This window comes from Vombatus ursinus, unplaced genomic scaffold (genome assembly GCF_900497805.2).
Source record: "Vombatus ursinus unplaced genomic scaffold, bare-nosed wombat genome assembly UNPS02014894.1, whole genome shotgun sequence".
NCBI classification, from domain to species: domain Eukaryota; kingdom Metazoa; phylum Chordata; class Mammalia; order Diprotodontia; family Vombatidae; genus Vombatus; species Vombatus ursinus.
In genome coordinates this window covers 2,625,073-2,643,194 of record NW_020954672.1, presented here as the reverse complement: position 1 = coordinate 2,643,194, position 18,122 = coordinate 2,625,073, and the positions used below count along the sequence as shown (strand labels likewise).

Sequence of the window (18,122 nt, the reverse complement as noted above, 5' to 3'; positions counted from 1 at the left end):
GGGGATGACATGGTTGGATCTGTGTTTTATGAAAATGACCTTGATAGCTGAATAGGGTGGGGAGTGACTTGAATCCTATTCATGAGGCTGATAGTTTGTGAATCAGAAAGGGAAATATTTCTCCAAATCCAGAATATGGTTTTTATAACAGGGATGATGAGCCTTTCCTATAATTTAATTTCTGTACAAAGTTCAGATCATAACTCTACATCTACACAGGACTAGGTCTAAAGAGCTCTAGTGAGTATGGGGGTACCTCTCTGACAAATAATTTATTTATATGTAGTCAGAGCACCCTCCAGTGGCCAAAGTATATACCTCAACCACTGACTAGATAATAATTAATTAATCAATCAATCAATTAACAAGCTGTTTCTTTGGTGACTGCAGAATGCATGGGAACAAGCCAGATGTAGGTGGACATGGTTTCAGTAGCTCTAGGAAGTGTATAACAACACCCATGCCTCTTGTCATTGATATTATTTTGTACTCCCTCACAGAGTGACTGTATTTGTATCACTGTTCAAACTCCATTTTGGATTTTCCATCTCGATGGTTTGAGTGGGAACAGCTCTTAGTGGGGGTGGAATGTAGTGGGATCAGAGGTCAATGGAGTGTTATAGGCTACTGGAGGATCCCAGAAATAGTGTAGACCTTGAGGAGATGGGAACTGGTGGAGTGGATAGAGACCAGAATGGAGAGGGTTTGAGCCTGTCAAAATGAGCAAACCCTAAAAATAGCCACAGTGAGACCAAGTGGAGGCAATTCTAGGGCTTCCCCCTTCCTCTGTTCCCTCAAAGCACTTGATGACGACATTCCAGTGACTCCTACAACCTGCCGAATCTATTCCTTTCCCTTCTTCTACAAGGTAGGAAGGAATTTGAGGGAAAGGGGAGCCCATTCAAGTTGCACCAGATCTTGCAGCTTGCTATTTGAAAGTGCTTTACACGGTTGTCTAAGTGTTGCTGTGCTATTTTATTTACCTAATTGTTTTAATAATTCAAAGGATCATTAACAAATGATTAACTACGCAGTCCTCTGACTGAAGGATCATGAATGAGGAGGGAAGAGTCATAGTACATAGTAGGGACTCAGAGAAGAGACATTAGAGATATTTCCTGTTTTTAGTAATTTGGAACATACATAGATTGATATAGAACTTGGACCCATTTGTAGTCCATGAAATAAGGAGCAAAATTTGACTTTGGAAAGACAGTTGGACATGGGGCTGTATCCCAGAACATAGAAATGTCTCCATGGAGTTAGCATTAGCAGGCTAATGCCATGTTATAACACTCTCCTTAGTGTTAACTCTAATTTATTTTCTGAGGCTAGACTGAGTAATTAAGGGGTGTGACCTCTACTAGGTCACTGGCTACAACCCAATTTGATCTAGTTCTGTTCTATAACCTTATATTACTGATGTAGACACAGGCCATGGCAGGAGGCCTTAGATATGTGACTGATCCCAGAATCAAATGGTGGAGTTTAGATGAGAACCAGGAAAATAAGCCCTGAGTGGGATTTTGAGGTGTCATAATGTGCTTTCTGGAAGGTTCTATGTCTCAGCTCTGGGGTTTGTGCACAGCCTGCAGGTGCCTGGGGATCACTGTGCCCCCACAGCACAGAGGTAGGTGGCTGAGTCTTCAGGCTGGGCATTGGTGATGTGCAGGGAGCTATGACGCTCCTTCCTGTTGATTGTGGATCTTAATCTTCCATTCTGCTTCTCCTCTGAAGTTATGTAAAACAGGGAGGTGAGACCTTTCCCTGGATCCTGTCTGAACCACTGCAGCCCTTGATCAATAGTTTCTGTGCAGTTGCAGTTAATTGTGGTGTTCTCTCCCTCCTGGATCTTCAGGGACTGAGGGCTCTGTTCCACCTTCTGTAGGCAGCTCACCCCTGGGCAGAAAGACAATGTTAGACATCGGTCATCAGGTCAGCATCTCCCATCACTTTATCTCTATGACTTCCACAACATAGCCAGGAAGCCCCATTTTATCAGTCCTTGACTGCCTCTAAAACCTTTGAGGAATGGCCTCTGGCCTTTCTTGTTCCCATCTACAGAAACCCCTCAACTTACAGGCCAGGTGAAGATACAGGATCACTAGTGAGGCTCCATGGCGTGTCTCCATCTTCCAATACTAGGGTCAGTGAACAGCTAGTTCTGGATTGTGGGAAATGGGTTCTTTAGTCAAAGGAGCCTTTGCCAATTCTAAATATGTCTTGTTTGCTTTTACCCTGTGAAATAGGGTAAGGGTTTTCAGCCTGACTGCTTAGCCAATCAGCCTGGTCTTTCATTCATATTCTGTAAGCAGTCACTCAGCTCAGCCTGAGCACTCAGTTGAATGTATGTCAGACAATGACAATATCGCCCCCCTCAGGCCATGGATATTACATTTCTGGGGCAATGAGAAAATGATTTCTATTCAGAATTCATGAATGCCTTGGGCAGAGACATCATCATATTTCTGTTCTTTTTCCCAACAAACAAATATTTTATAAGTACCTACTATGTGCAAATCACTGCTCTGGACTGAAATGTACAAGCTATATGTCTATTGGGAGTGTGATGAATATGAAATGCACAGAAATGAATAGGGCACAGGGTAGAATGTGATAAGGGCAGAGGAAAGACACAAAAATTGTTAAAAAGAAATTAGAGAATAGAAAATATACTAACAGGTAGAGAGAGTCATGGCAAGTGTCGTGGAAGAGGAGGGCCTTCACATTCTGAAACGACATCATCAGCTGGAGATGAGTGAAAATTGAAGGGGGCTTTGAATGCATGGGGGATGATATAAGCAGAATAATTGAAATGGGAGCCTGTGGGATGTAAATGGGAGGGACAACACAGAATAGTCTAGTTTTTCTAAACCATGACTCCATGAAGGGAGATAAAGTGACATATGGTTAGATCAATACATTATGGAGAACTTTAATTGTCAGGATCAGGAGTTGGAGCTTTACTCAGTAGGCAATGGTGAGCCACAGAAGAGATGAGTTGTGACATCATTACAGGAGAGCATTAAAAAGACCCCACAGATAGTAGCATTGAAGGCAGATTGCAGAAAGGATAGGCTGGAGACAGGACAGGTATTTAGAAGTCTGTTATAATAGTTTAGATGAAAAGAGATAAAGACCTGATTGAATGAAGTAGGACTTGCAAGTAATTCTATGTGTTGGACAAAAGACAGAAAAGAGTCAGGAGTAACTCTTCTTATCATTGAATATTTAGCCTGAATGGGGTGCCAGATCTATACGGCAGAACTGAAGCATACTCCTCTGTCCTCAGAATACTTCAAGTCTAGCATGAGGAAGTCAGTTTGAGTTAAATGTGAAATAAGTCCTTCGAGCAATCTGTCATGAAGAGGTTGTTCTGGCTAGCTAAGTGGTGCAGTAGATGGAGTATAGGGCCTAGAGTCATGGAGAGTAGAGTTCAGCTTCCTCCTCAGACACTTACTACCTCTCTGACCCTTGGCAAGTCACTTAATCTTTCTTTTCCTCAGTTTCCTCATCTGTAGAATAGAAGAAGTAATATCACCTACTTCCTAGAATTGCTGATAGGATCAAATAAGATAAAACTTGGAAAATGCTTAGCACAGTGCTAGGTCCACAGGAAGCACTCTGTAAATGTTAGTTGTTTATTGTTGTTGTTTTTGCTGCTGTTACAGGAAAGGGACCCTAGGTATATGTTAGGTTCCTGTTCTAAATGCACATCCTCATGGTCTGGTAAAAAGATCTTCCTTCTCCTGAGTGTGAGAAGTGCTATGGAAACCTTCATCATCACAATGTCTATTAAATTTATGAAAATAATTGAAATAATTTCTGGAAAGAAATTCAATTGGTTGTTGGTTCTCAGCTGAACTAGTTGGAACTTTCAATAATTTGGAGTCCTGGAACCATGCAGGTCAAGGTGATTGGTAATATCAGGGGCCATGAGGAAAATGTCTTCCTTAGTTGTGTGTTCCACACCCAGAGATAAAATCAGGATACTGGTTCTGGAAGGTGGCTAGGAGAGCCAGTAGCTTTGCCAGTTGGAATCACTCTTGGGCGAGGAAGCTGACATTTTGGTCTAGCATCTAACCCAGATAGGTTTGGAATTGGGTAGGGAATAATTAGAAATGACTCTGGGGGCAACAACAAAATGGATTTTTAAGAATGGTGGGAACTAAGAAAGTTCAAAGCTTAGTTCTAATCATGTTTTCAGTGAAGTACAAGGGTTTTTATTCTCAGAAGCAAATTTTTTTTGGATAGTTTTAGTTTTTGTTATTTAAATGATATCTTTTCCTCTAGGTTTTTTTTTGTTAGTTGTTATTCAGTCATTTAATTTCAATGGTATGAGGAACATTGATGTACTGATGAAGATGCGCAAATGTCCATAATTTTTAATCTTAGAGAGTTGTTTGGGGGAACTGAAAGGTTAAGAGAATTACTGATGTTCACACAGATGATATTGGTCAGAGGATATTTCACTTTCACCCAAGTCTTCCTGACTCTGAGAATACTCTTGGAATCAGAAAGATCCGAGTTTAAGAGATACCTGAGATGCTTACTATGTGAATTACTTAACATCTCTCAACCTCAGGTTCCTCAAATGTAAAATGGCTATACTAATAGCTTCTTAGATTTGTCATGAGGTTCAAATGAGATAATATGTGGAAAACCCTTTGAAAACTTAAAACATTACAGAAATGCTAGGTATGATGGTGATGATGCTTAGATCACACTCCTTTCTTCTATTATTCTTTTTAGAATTCTTATTAGAATTAAGGAAGGATTAATCATTTCAGACATAAAAAGATAGGTGGGCAACTGGAAATCTGTACTTGATATATGATAGTTGAAACAGACGAATAGAAGAGAGAAGTGTTCATGGAGGGAGAATTGAGGATGAGAAAGTCTCTCAAGCTCTAGGGACCCATCTGAGGAAAAAGGGGAGCATAGAATAAGGAACTGTCCCAGTTTTTAAGAAAAGACTCCAGAGATATGGTCTTACCAGTAGAATCCTGCTGTTGTGACCCTCTGTTCAGTGCTGATCTCCTCTATGAAGCTGGGTTGAGACTTGTGATTTCTGGGGAATGACTAACCATATCATGGCGTGTTAACATCACTCAATATTTCTTTGTCAATGATGATGAGGAATTCAAAGAATTCTGAAGGACATTCAAAGCCCTTCATATCCTGGCTCTTCCTACCTTTCCAGCCTTTCTTATACCTTACTCTCATCAAAGTATCCTGAGATCTAGTGACACCCACTTCCTTGAAGCAACTAAGTAGCACAGTTAATAAAGTGCTGAGTTTGGAGCCAGGAAGACCTGAGTTCCAATCTGGTCTCAGACATGTATCTGCTGTGTGACCCTGGCCAAAAGTCACTTCATCTATGTCTGAATCAGTTTCCTGAACTATGCAGTGAGCATCATAATAGTACCTACCTCCTAGGGTTTTTGTTAGGATTAAATGAGATAATATTTGTAAAGCCAAGTTAGCAGAGTCTCAAGTACATAGTAGAGAAGGGAGGGAGCAAACATTTGCTCAGCTCCTACTATGTGCCAAGCTTTATGTTAAGCTCCTTCCAAATATCATATCATTTAATATCCAAAACAATGCTAAGAGGTAATTAGTGCCTAACTATTGCTTTTTGACTGACCAACAGAGAAGTGTGGTAAGTCTTATATGAAATACTGCTGAGCGAAGTAGGATGATTCTTGGGAAAAAATGATTACAGCCATGTATATTGTAATCAAAAATTGAAAGGAGGCATTGCCTAATTAAAGAGATTCAGCTGGCTCTTGGCAAGATGAGAAAATATTGCTTCTCCTTCCCTCTTTCTCTTCTTTACAGAGGTGGATGAGTGAGGCTGGAGGTGGAGGTGAGGGTACAATGTATATGGAATATAAGCTATTCTGTCAAACTTGATTACTCTTGTGTATGGTGTTTTTTCATGCTTATTAGATTTTTTGTCACAGGTGATGTCCTTCTACAGAGAGGTGAGTATAAAGAGATATTAAGAAGTTAAGATGAGAAAACAGCAATTCAATAAAAAAAGGAGTGTGAGCTTGACCAGGCTTCCATCTGCATCCGCAGACTGCCCTGGCTTTCTGTTGCTGCTCTGCAGTAGGGATAGATACCTGGGGATGGTCAGAAAGCAAAGGATAAACTCTTGATCTTGGAATCATAAGGTAGAGCTGCAATTCAAAGGTGCCCAATGTGGATCTAGAACGATGGGAGAAAGGCTGGGAGAAAAAAATAAAAAGCTCTGAGGTTGTCACCCTATTGCACTCTTCCAAGGAGTATGACTGGGGCTGCAGCCACAGGGTTTGTGTGCGGGCTGCAGGTGCTTGGGGATCACTGTGCCTCCACAGCACACAGGTAGGTGGCTGAGTCTCCAGGCTGGGAGGCAGTGATGTGCAGAGAGCTGTGACGATCGTTTCTGCTGAACATGGAGTTGAACCTTCCTTCCCCTTTTGTCCCAGAAGCCAGGTAAAATAGTAAAGTGAGGCCTTTCCCAGGATCTTGCCTGAACCACTGTAGGCCTTGAGAATTTTGATCTGAATAACTGCAGTTGATAGTGATGTTCTCTCCCTCCTGTACACTCAAAAATGGAGGATTCTGATCTACCCTCTGTTGGCAGCTCACCCCTGTGCAAAAAGAGAATTTCAGACATTGGAAATTGGTCATCAGGTCACCATCCCCAGGAACATTGCTCCCCTTACCTTCTGCCCCACACAATGCATTCATGGAAACCACATCTGATTATGACTTGCCTCTCCCACTTAGCATTTTGGGAATGTCCCCTTTTTAGGTCCCATATAATATTTTTGGGAAATCGTGAGTCTCCCTTTTCCCAAATCCTGAAACCTCAACTCACATTTTAGCAGAAGCCACATGATAATTAGTGAAGCCCTTAAGGGTTTCTCCATTCTCTCCTTTGCCTTGATCAATAAGTGCTCAGATCTGATATGTGGATTACACACCAGTACTCTCTATTTGTGGTGTCTTTTTCAAATCTAAATGTAATTCACTCATTGTACCAGCAAATACCAGTGATGCTTTAGCCTGGCTGCTCAGCCAATCAGAGTTGCATCAGTTACACAAAATCCCATTCAGAGACACAGATCCTCCACTGTAGACATTTTGCCCATGGTAGTCCTGCCCCCCCTTAGGTCAACCATGGTATTTTTAGGGCAATGAGAAAATGTTCACTTGGAAAGATTCCTGGCTCCTTTGGGTATAGTATGATGCTTTCAGTACTATTCTTAAGATATAAAATCTGTTGGAACTTTTGAGAACATCTTAAGATGATAAGATCATAACTTTAGAGCTGTAAAGGACCTAAAAAACCAGATGGTTTGAGATCTAATCATATTTTCCAGATTAGGAAACTAATTCTGGATTGGTTGTGTCATCCAGTGTCCACCAACACTGGAAGTCCATAGTGACATCTCAGACATGGGATTTTATACAATACCCTGTGACTCCAAACCCCAGGCTCTTTCTCTTAGTCAATAAACACTTATTAAGCACCTACTATGTGCCAAGCACCATACTAAGAGCTGAGAATGCAAAGAAAGGCAAATGGAAGTCTCAGCTCATGAGGGAAGTCACAGCGTAATAGGGGAGACCATATGCATTCAGCTACATATCATCAAATATACACACCCATATTCAATTTGAAATAATTAGCAGATTGAAGTCAGTAGAATTAAGGGAGAATAAGAAAGGCTTCTTGAAGAATGCAGGATTTTAGCTGGGACTTAAAGAAAGCTATGCAAGTCAGGAGGCAGGGATGGGTGAGAGGGCATTCAAGAGGAAGTGGAAATGCCAGGAAAAATTCCCAGATTCACGAGATGGAGTCTTTGGTAAAAGGTGTGGCAAGATGGCCAGTGTCACTGAAATACCCAAAGGATAATTGGGAGTGGGGTGGTTAGGGGTATGAAGACTGGCAAATTTTGGGGGGAACACATTATGATGTTCTTTGAAAGCCAGAGAGCAGATTCAATCCTGGTGATGATGGACCACAAGAATTGATGTAGTAAGGGGAATGACGTGGTCAGATCTGTGTTTTAGAAAGATGACTTTCATAGCTGAGTGGAAGAGGGCCATGGAGTGGGGAGAGACTTGTGGCAGGCTGAACCTCCAGCAGACTATTGAAATAGTCCAGGGCCTGCACCAGAGTGGTGAGAGTGTTGAAGGAATGATAGGGGCATATGTGAGGGATATTGCAGAAGTAAAGTTGAGAGGCCGTCGATTTCTTCATTTGTATTGAGGTCTCATGGCATGTTCCTCATCTGTGAAAAAAAAAAGCTGGAGAAGGAAATGGCAAAGCACTCCGGTATCTTTGCCAAGAAAATCCCCAAAATGGGGTCATTAAGAGCGAGACACGATTGAAATGACTGAACAATAACTCATAGCATGATCTGGGCCCCAGACCTGGGTGGGAGACTTAGAGGCAACCAATTCATGACTTTCAGGTGTTTCTTTTCTATCTTGAAGAAGTCATTGTGGCTTCTTGCATGAAAAGGAAACCTGGGGAGCCCAGGAATAAAGTTTCTATCCCTGGCTACCCTGGACTCTGGCTGAATTTAATTGGCTATAAAGGAGGAAGTAGCCTCAAGTGCAAGAAAGGGCTATCTTTGCTATTTCCATTGAGAGAATAATTCACTTTAGGAGGACTGTGACATTTGTCAGAGCCCTAAAGAGGACAAGACCGGATAAGCAGTTGTCATTAAATCCCAGAGATAGAGAGAACCAATGAAAGATGGTGCCAAATCCTCATGCTTCTTGTCTGTTTCCTTTGACTGTTTGCCCAACTCATCTCAGTAGGATCTAAAAAAATGTCTAACCATTTCTATGGTTCTGTGGTCCTTAACTTATTTTTTCTCCTCCACCTCTAAGTACCAACTGCTGGAGAAGAGACTTCATTAAGTGAAATAATTTCAACTTACTATTGAAAGGCCTTTTCTATTTAGATTACATTTTTGTTCTTTTACTCTGCTAGCATTTTATAGTTACCATAGTATTTAAAATAAATCATATGATAAAAAAAACCAAATTGAATACTCTTAATGAAACAATTACCTTGAGAATCAGAGAGATCCCTTCTCTAAATCCTGAAGATGGCTAATATAACAGGGATGAGAATCTCTCCTATAATTTATTTCCTCCACAAAGTTCAGGTCATAACTCTAAATTTACACAGGACTAGGTCTAGAGATCTCTAGTCAGGATAGGCTCACCCTCTCCCCCAAATAGTTTATTTATATGTCATCAGAGCACCCCCCAGTGGCCAAAGTATATACCTCAAACACTAATTGTCCAATAATTAATTAATTAATCAATTAATTGACAAACTCTTTCCTTGGTGACTGCAGAATGTATGGAAATGAGCCAGATGTGGGCAGGTGTAGCTTCAGTAGCACTAGAAAGTGTATACTAGCACCCATGCTGCTTGTCATAGATGTTATTTTGTGCTCCCTCATAGAGTGACTGTGTTTGTTTCACTGTCCAAACTCCATTTTGGATTTTTCTTCTCAATGGTTGGGGTGAGGATGGCCCTAAATGGGATAGAATGTGGTGGGATCAGAGATCCATGGAGTGCTATGGACCACTGGAAGATCCCAGAAATGTTGTGGATCTCAAGGAGATGGGAAGTAGTGGAGTGCATAAAGACCAGAATGGAGAGGGTTTGAGCCTATCAGGATGAACAAACCCTGAAAATAGCTATAGTGACACCAAGTGGAGGCAATTCTAGGGCTTCCCCCTCCCTCTGTTCTCTCCAGGCACTTGATGAGGAAATTCTAGTGACTCCTACAACCTGCCAAATCTATTCCTTTCCCTTCTTCTACAAGGTAGGAAGGAATTTGAAGGAGAGGGGAATCCATCCAAGTTGCACCAGATCTTGCAGCTTGCTATTTGAAAGCTTTTTATATTGTTGACTAAGTGTTACTGGGCTGTTTTATTTACCCAAATGTCATAATAAATCGAAAGATCTTTAACAAAATTAGTTAACTGTCAAATTCTCCGACTGAAGGATCATGAATTAGGAAGGAAGAGTCTAAGTATGTGATAGGGGTTCAGAGGACAGACATGAGAGATATTTCCTACTTTTAGTAATTTTGGACACATATAGACTGATATAGAACTTGGGGGCCAGCTGCAGCCCATGGAATAAGGAGCAAAATTTCACATCGGAAAAACAGTGGAGCATGGGGCTATATCCCATTATAAAGAAATGTCTCCATGATATTAGAATTAGCCAGTTAATGCCATGTTACAACACTCTCCACATTGCTGACCCCTAATGTATTTTCTGAGGCTAGACTGAGTGATTAAGAGAAGTGACCTCTACTAGGTCACTAGCTACCATCAAAGTTGATCTGGTTCTGTTCTATAACATTGTATTACCAACAAGCACACAGGCCAAGGCAGGGGGCATTAGATAAATGACTGATCCCAGAATCAAATGATGGACTTTAAATGAGAAAAAGGAAAATAAGCAGTGGGTATACTTTTAGAGTGTTATAATGTGCTCTCTGGAAGGGTCTGTGTCTCAGCTCTAGGGTTTGTGCACAGCCTGCAGGTGCCTGGGGATCACTGTGCTCCCACAGCACAGAGGTAGGTGGCTGAGTCTTCAGGCTGGGCACCAGTGATGTGCAGGGAACTATGACGCTCCTTCCTGCTGATCATGGATCTTAACCTTCCATTCTGATTCTCCTCTGAAATTATGTAAAACAGTAAGGTGAGGCCTTTCCCAGGCTCCTGCCTGAACCACTGCAGCCCTTGGTTAGTATTTTCTGTGTAGTTGCAGTTGATTATGGTGCTCTCTCCCTCCTGGATGTTCAGGAATTGAGGGCTCTGCTCCACCTTCTGTAGGCAGCTCACCCCTGGACAGAAAGACAATGTCAGAGATAGGTCATTGGTCACCAGGTCAGCATCTCCTATTATTTTATATCTATCATTTCCATGACACAGTCAGGAAGCCCTATTTTATCAGTCCTCTACTGTCTCTAAATCCTTTGAGGATTAACTTCTGGCCTTTCTTGTTCCTATCTACAGAAACCCCCTCAACTCACAGGCCAGGTGAAGACACAGGATCACTAATGAAGCTCCATGGCATGTCTCCATCTTCCAATTCCAGGCTCAGTGAACAGCTAGTTCTGGATTGTAGGAAATGGGTTCTTTAGTCAAAGGACACTTTGTCAATTCTAAATATGTCCTGTTTTCTTCTACCCTATGAAATAGGGTAAGGGTTTTCAGCCTGACTGCTTAGCCAATCAGCCTGGTCTTTTATTTCACATACTATATGTAATCACATTCATAGATGCTCAACCTGAACACTCAGCTGAAGGCATGTAAGACAATGGCAATATTGCCCCCCTCAGGCCATGGATATTATATTTCTGGGGCAATAAGAAAATGATCTCTACTCAGAATTCATGAATGATTTGGGCAGAGAGATCATCATATTTCCCCCTCCCCCCCCACAAAAGACAAGTCTTTTGTAAGTGCCTATTATGTGCACATCACTGTTCTGGATTGAAATGCACAACAAACTATGTGTCTGTTGTGAGTGTGATGCATATGAGATGCACAGAAATGAACAAGCCACAGAGTAGAATGTGATAGGAGCAAAGCAAAGACATAAAAATTGTTAAAAAGAAATTAGGGAATAAAAAAGATACTTACTGGGTTGAGAGAATCATGGCAAGTGTCATGGAAGAGATGAGTCTTCAAATTCATAAAAGATATCATAAAGTAGAGATGTGTGGAAACTGAAGGTGGCTATTGAATGCATGGGAAATGATATGAGCAGAGAAATTGAAATGGGAACCTGCAGGATGATAATGGGAGGGAGGGCATAAAGTAGTCTAGCTTATCTAGGTTAAATCCAACTTCACAGAAGAAATCCTTTTATTAAGGGGATTTCTTCTGTGAAGTTTGGATTCAGTCGAAGGGCCACACTTCAGGACCTGGTGGACTACAAGTGGCTTTGAGGCTGCAGGCTCTGCACCCCTGAATTCTAGATCATGAATCCATGAATGGAGAGAAAGTGACATATGGGTAGATCAATAGGTTGGGACTTTTTTTGTGCAGGACCTTGAATGCCAGGATCAGGAGTTTAAACTTTACTAAAGTAAACATCATCATGGTGCAACATCATCATGGTGGTCTATCATGATGACCCCACAGAATGTGGCACTGAAAACTGATTTCAGAAAGGATAGACAGCAAGACAAGTATTTGAAGGCTATAATAGTTTAGATAAAAGATAAATACCTGATGGAATGAAGTAGAGCTTGCAAGTAATATGTGTTGGACAAGGGACAGGGAAGGGTCAGAAGTGACTCTTCCTGTCAATGAATATTTTGTGTGCATGAGGTGCTAGACTACATGGCAGAACGAGAGTGCACTCCTGTGTCCTCAGGATGCTTCAGGTCTGTCATGAGGAAATCATTTTGACCTAAATGTGAAATGAGTCCTGGGAGCAAATCAGTCATGAAGAGGTTGTATTGGTCAGCTAAGTGGTGCAATGGAAAGAATGCAGTGCCCAGAGTCATGAAGATTTGAGTTCAAATCCCACCTCAGACACTTAGTAGCTGTCTGACCCTTGGTAAGTCATGTAATCTCTCTTTTCCTCAGTTTCCTCATTTGTTTAATGGATACAGTATGGAGCCAAGATGGTGGGGTAAAAGCAGTGACTTGCTTGATTTCTTCCCTAATTCCTCCAAATACCTATCAAAAATGACTCTAAACAAAGTCTAGAGCAGCAGAACCCACAAAAAGACAAAGTGAAACAAATTTCCAGCCCAAGACAACCTGGATGATTGATAGGAAAGGTCTGTTGTGCAGGCCTGAGAGAAAAGCACAATGCAGTGTGGGCCACACAGGCAAAGACAGGGCCAGAGCAAACCCAGAGCAGGCCTCAGGGGACTGAATCACCAGCAGCTGTGGCAGTTTCCAGACTTCTCAACCCACAAATGCCAAAGACAATTTAGAAGGTCAGTGGGAAAGGTCTGTTGGACCTACATGGGAGAGGAGTGTGGTCCAGCACTGGCCCTAGCACAGCCCCAGGGTCACAGCTGCAGTGGTTGCTTCTGGAGCTCTTGGCCCACAGACAATATGGGGATTGAGCAGCTGATCAGAGAGGGATTGGAAGGATCTATTTGCTGGAGCTGAGGAAGGATTCTCTTGCTTTGTTCATGCTTGGTTCTGGGTCACAATCCTGGGTGGCATTCCTAGGGAAAGGAGGAGTGCTGGTATGGTGAAGCTTGTATTGGCAGTGGAGAGGGAATCCTTCTTACAGTTCCAAGGCAGAAAAGAGTGCTTGTGATCACTCATAGATGAGAGCATAGGCCAAGAAAGGAGTAAACACCTCTCGATCATACCACCTTGGAAGAACTGAAAATTTATAGTTCCCTAGAAGTATCTCTGAAAACAGCTACACAAAATCCCTGAAGCTTGGGACAGTACACCCTCCACACTGGAAGCAGAGCCCTACCTTAACAAAGAATTTAAAAGTCAAGTAATTGGCTGAGAACATGAACAAACAGTGGAAAAAACTCAGACTATAGAATCTTACTTTGGTGACAAAGAAGATCAAAACACACAACCAGAAGACAACAAAGTCAAAAGCCCTACATCCAAAGCCTCCAAGAAAAATATGAATTGAAGAGATGGAAGAGATCAAAGGCCATGGAAGAGATCAAAAAGGATTTTGAAAAGCAAGTTAGAGATGTAGAGGAACAATTTGGAAGAGAAATGAGAGTGATGCAAGAAAATCATGAAAAACGAGTCAACAGCTTGCTAAAGAAGACCCCCAAAATACCGAAGAAAGTAATACCTTAAAAATAGACTAACCCAAATGGCAAAAGAGGTCCAAAAACTCCATGAGGAGAAGAATGCCTTAAAAAGCAAATATGGTCAAATGGAAAGGGAAGTCCAAAAGCTCACTAAAGAAAATGCTTCCTTAAAAATTAGAATGTAGCAAATGGAAGCTAGTGAGTTTATGAGAAATCAAGACATTGTAAAACAAAACCAAAAGAATGAAAAAATACAAGAGAATATGAAATATCTCATTGGAAAAACAACTCACCTGGAAAATAGATCCAGGAGAGATAATTAAAAAAATTATTGGACTACCTGAAAACCATGATAAAAAAAAAGAGCTTAGACATCATCTTTCAAGAAATTATCAAGGAAAACTGTCCTGATATTCTAGAACCAGAAGGTAAAATGGAAATTGAAAGAATCAACTCATCACTTCCTGAAAGAGATCCTCAAAGAAAAACTCCCAGGAATATTATAGCCAAATTCCAGAGTTACCAGGTAAAGGAGAAAATATTGCAAGCAGCCAGAAAGAAATAATTTAAGTATTATGGAAACACAATGAGGATAAAACAAGATTTAGCAGCTTCTACATTAAGGATTGGAGGGCTTGGAATATGATATTCCAGAGGTTAAAGGAGCTAGGATTAAAACCAAGAATCACCTACCCAGCAAAACTGAGTATAATCTTTCAGGGGAAAAAATGGACATTCAATGAAATAGAGGACTTTCAAGCATTCTTGATGAAAAGATCAGAACTGAATAGAAAATTTGACTTTCAAATATCAAACTCAAGGGAAGCACGAAAAGATAAACAGGAAAGAGAAATCATAAGGGACTTATTAAAGTTGAATTGTTTACATTTCTACATGGAAAGATGATATTTGTAACTCATGAGACCTTTCTCAATATTAGGGTAGTTGGAGAGAATATACATACCCATACACACACACACACACACACACACACACACACAGAGGGCAGAGTGTGAGTTGAATATGAAAGAATGATATTAAAAGATAAATTAAGGGGTGAAAGAGGATTGTACTTGGAGAAGGAGAAAGGGAGAGGTAGAATGAGGTAAATTATCCCACACATAAAGAGGCAAGAAAAAGCTTTTACAGGAGAGAGGAAGAGGGGACAGGTGAGAGGGAGTGAGTGAGTCTTACTCTCATTTGGGTATGGAAATCTATCTTACCCTGCAGAAAAAAATGGGGGAAGGGGATAAGAGAGGGGGGGATGATAGAAGGGAGGGCAGACTGGGGAAGGGGTTAAGCAGAAGCAAACACTTTTGAGGAGAGACAGGATCAAAGGAGAGAATAGAAAAAACAGGGGACAGGATAGAATGGAGGGAAATACAGTTGGTTTTTCAACAACATGACTATTACGGAAGTGTTTTGCATGACTACATATCAAATTGCTTGCCTTTTCAATGAGGATGGGTGGGGAGGGAAGAAGGGAGAGAATTTGGATTTCAGAGTTTTAAAAGTGAATGTTAAAAATTGTTTTAACATGCAACTGGGAAATAAGCTATGCAGACAGAGGGGTATAGAAATCTATCCTGCCCTACAGGAAAATAGGGGATAAGAGAAGGGGTGATGATAGAAGGGAGAGCAGATTGGGGGAAGGGGTATTCAGAATGCATGCCATCTTGGAGTGGGGGGGAGGGGAGAGATTGCGAGAAAATTTGGAACTCAAAATCTTGTGGAAATGAATGTTGAAAACTAAAACTAAATTAATTAATTTTAAAAAGATTAAAAAAGATATGAAAAGCTTTGTCAGAGGCAGAAGTATATGTATTATACCAGAGAAGACAGTTACATGGGGTACAAGATTGCAGAGGATGCAAAACAAGGTCTGGAGTAGGCTAGATACAATGAATTGAGTTTTACCTCATTCACCAAACAAAAAAGTCTACTCCAGAGCAGATTTCCAAAGCTGAATGGATGACCCTGAATTGGGGATAATGGATTAGCCCCCAAGTTGGTGGTAGCAAAAGGAAGGGTGAGTACAATTTATTATAAATAGTGTAAAGGGGATTCCTGTTCATATATGGGTTGCATTAACTGACCTCTGAGGTCCATTACAATGCTGAGATTCTGTGATTCTGTGTTTCTAAACTGTAAAGCTATGCTTTCTCATCAGTTTCTTTTAGGAAATGTCATCTTTGAAAATATCATACATTTGTGTGGGTACTTGTGCTATGAATTCTTATCAAACAGGAAAATTGTGAAACTTTGAACCATAATTCAAACATCCTCCTGAAAAAAAATGGCTATAAAAACTGCAAACAAGTAAAAAAAAATAGCACCTACCTCTCAGGATTGTTGTGTGGATCACAAGATAAAAATTGGAAAATGCTAAGCACAGTGCCAGGCACATAGGAGGTACTCAAGAAATGTTAACTGTTTATTTTTTTTGTTTGTTTCAAGAAAGGGATTCTAGGGTCACGTTAAGTTCCTATTCCAAATGCATATCCTCATGGTCCAGTAAAAGGCTCTCTTGAGTGTGAGAAGTGCTATGGAAACCTTCGTCATCACAATGTCTATTAAATTTATGAAAGTAACTGAAAGCATTTCTAAAAAGAAATTCAGTTGGTTGTTGGCTTTCAGCTGGGCTAGTTGGGACTTTCAAGAATTTGGAGTCCTGGAACCATGTAGGTCAAGGTGACTGGTAATATCAAGGGCCATGAGGAAAATGTCTTCCTTAGTTGTGTGTTCCACACCCAGAGATAAAATAGAGTGCTGATTCTGCAAGGGAAGTAAGAAAACCACTAGCTTTGCTAACTGGAGTCTCTCTTGGCAAAAGAAGCTGGCACTTTAGTCTAGCATCCATCCCAATAGGTTTGGAATTGGGTAGGTAATAATTAGAAATGACTTTGGAGACAAAACAAATTGAATTTCTAAGAATAGTGGGAGCTAAGAAAGTTCAAAGTTTAGTTCTAATCATGTTTTCAGTGAAGCGTAGGGGTTTCTATTCGAAGAAGCAAAAAAAAATTATACTTTTAGCTTTTACTTATACTTTTATAATGACTTTATATTTTCCTCTAGGTTTTTTTTTGGCATAGTTGTTGTTATTCAGTTCTTTAATTTCAATGGTATGAGGAACATGAATGTACTAATGAAGATGGGCAAATATCCATAATTTTTAAACTTAGAGAGTTGTTTGGGGGATCTGAAAGGTTAAGAGAACTACTTATGTTAACATAGGTGATATTTGTCAGAGGAAACACTTTCACCCAAATATTCCTGACTCTGAGAATAGCCTTAAAACCAGGAAGACCTGAGTTCAGATGCTTTCTGAGATGCTTACTGTGTGAATCACTTAGCCTCAGGTTCCCCATGTGTAAAATGGCAATAATAATAATAACTTCTTAGAGTTATTGTGGGGATCAAATGAGATAATATATTAAAGACACTTTGAAAACTTAAAACACTGCAGAAATGCTAGTATGATGGTGATGATGCTTAGGTCATGTTCCATCTTCTATATTCTTATGAGAATTCTTATTAGAATTGAGGAAGGAGTAATCATTTCAGAGATAGAAGAGATAGGTAGGCAACTGGAAATCTGCAGTACTTGATATACAATAATTGAGAGAGAAAAATACAAAAGAGAAGTGTTGATGGAGAGAGAGGTGAGGATGGGGAAGTCTGGAAAGCCTTAGGGGCCCACTTGAGGAAAAAGAGGAGCATGGAGCTAGAATTGTCCCAGTTTTAAGAAAAGATTCCAGCGACATGGTCTTACCAGGAGAATCCTGCTGTTATGACCCTCTTTTCGGTGCTGATGCTCCTCTACAAAGTTGGGTTGAAACTTATGATCTTTGGGGAATGGCTAACCATGTGATGGTGTATTAATGTCTCTTAATATTTCTGTGTCAATGATGATGAAGAATTCAGGGAATTCTGAAGGACATTCAAAGTCCTTCATCACCTGGCTCCTCTTACGTTTCCAGCCTTTCTTCTGAAATCTAGTGACACTAATTTCCTTGAAGCGACTAGGTGGCACAGTGAATGAAGTGCTGAGTTTGGACCCACAAGAACTAGCGTTCCATTCTGACCTCAGATGTTTACCTTCTGTGTAGCCCCGGGCAAGTCACTTCACCTCTGTCTGTATCAGTTTCCTGAACTGTACAGTGAGGGTCATAACAGCACCTACCTCCCGGGGTTTGTACTCGGATTAAATGAGATAATATTTGTAAAGCTAAATTAGCAGATTGCCTGGCACATATTAGGAAAGAGAAAAGCCAATCATTTGTTAAGCACCTACTATGTACCAGACACTATGCTAAGGCCCTT

The 18,122-nt window shown here is 40.7% G+C and overlaps 1 protein-coding gene and 1 gene segment (V, D, J or C); both read right to left on the bottom strand.

Moving 5' to 3' along the window:
- Positions 1-18,122, bottom strand: part of LOC114028696 — a 468,075-nt gene that overhangs the window by 301,690 nt on the left and 148,263 nt on the right. The gene's annotated exons all lie outside the window — the stretch shown is intronic.
- LOC114028711 lies at positions 10,547-11,248 on the bottom strand. The segment is given in 2 exon segments: positions 10,547-10,883; positions 11,073-11,248. Coding segments are annotated over 2 exon segments (345 nt in total).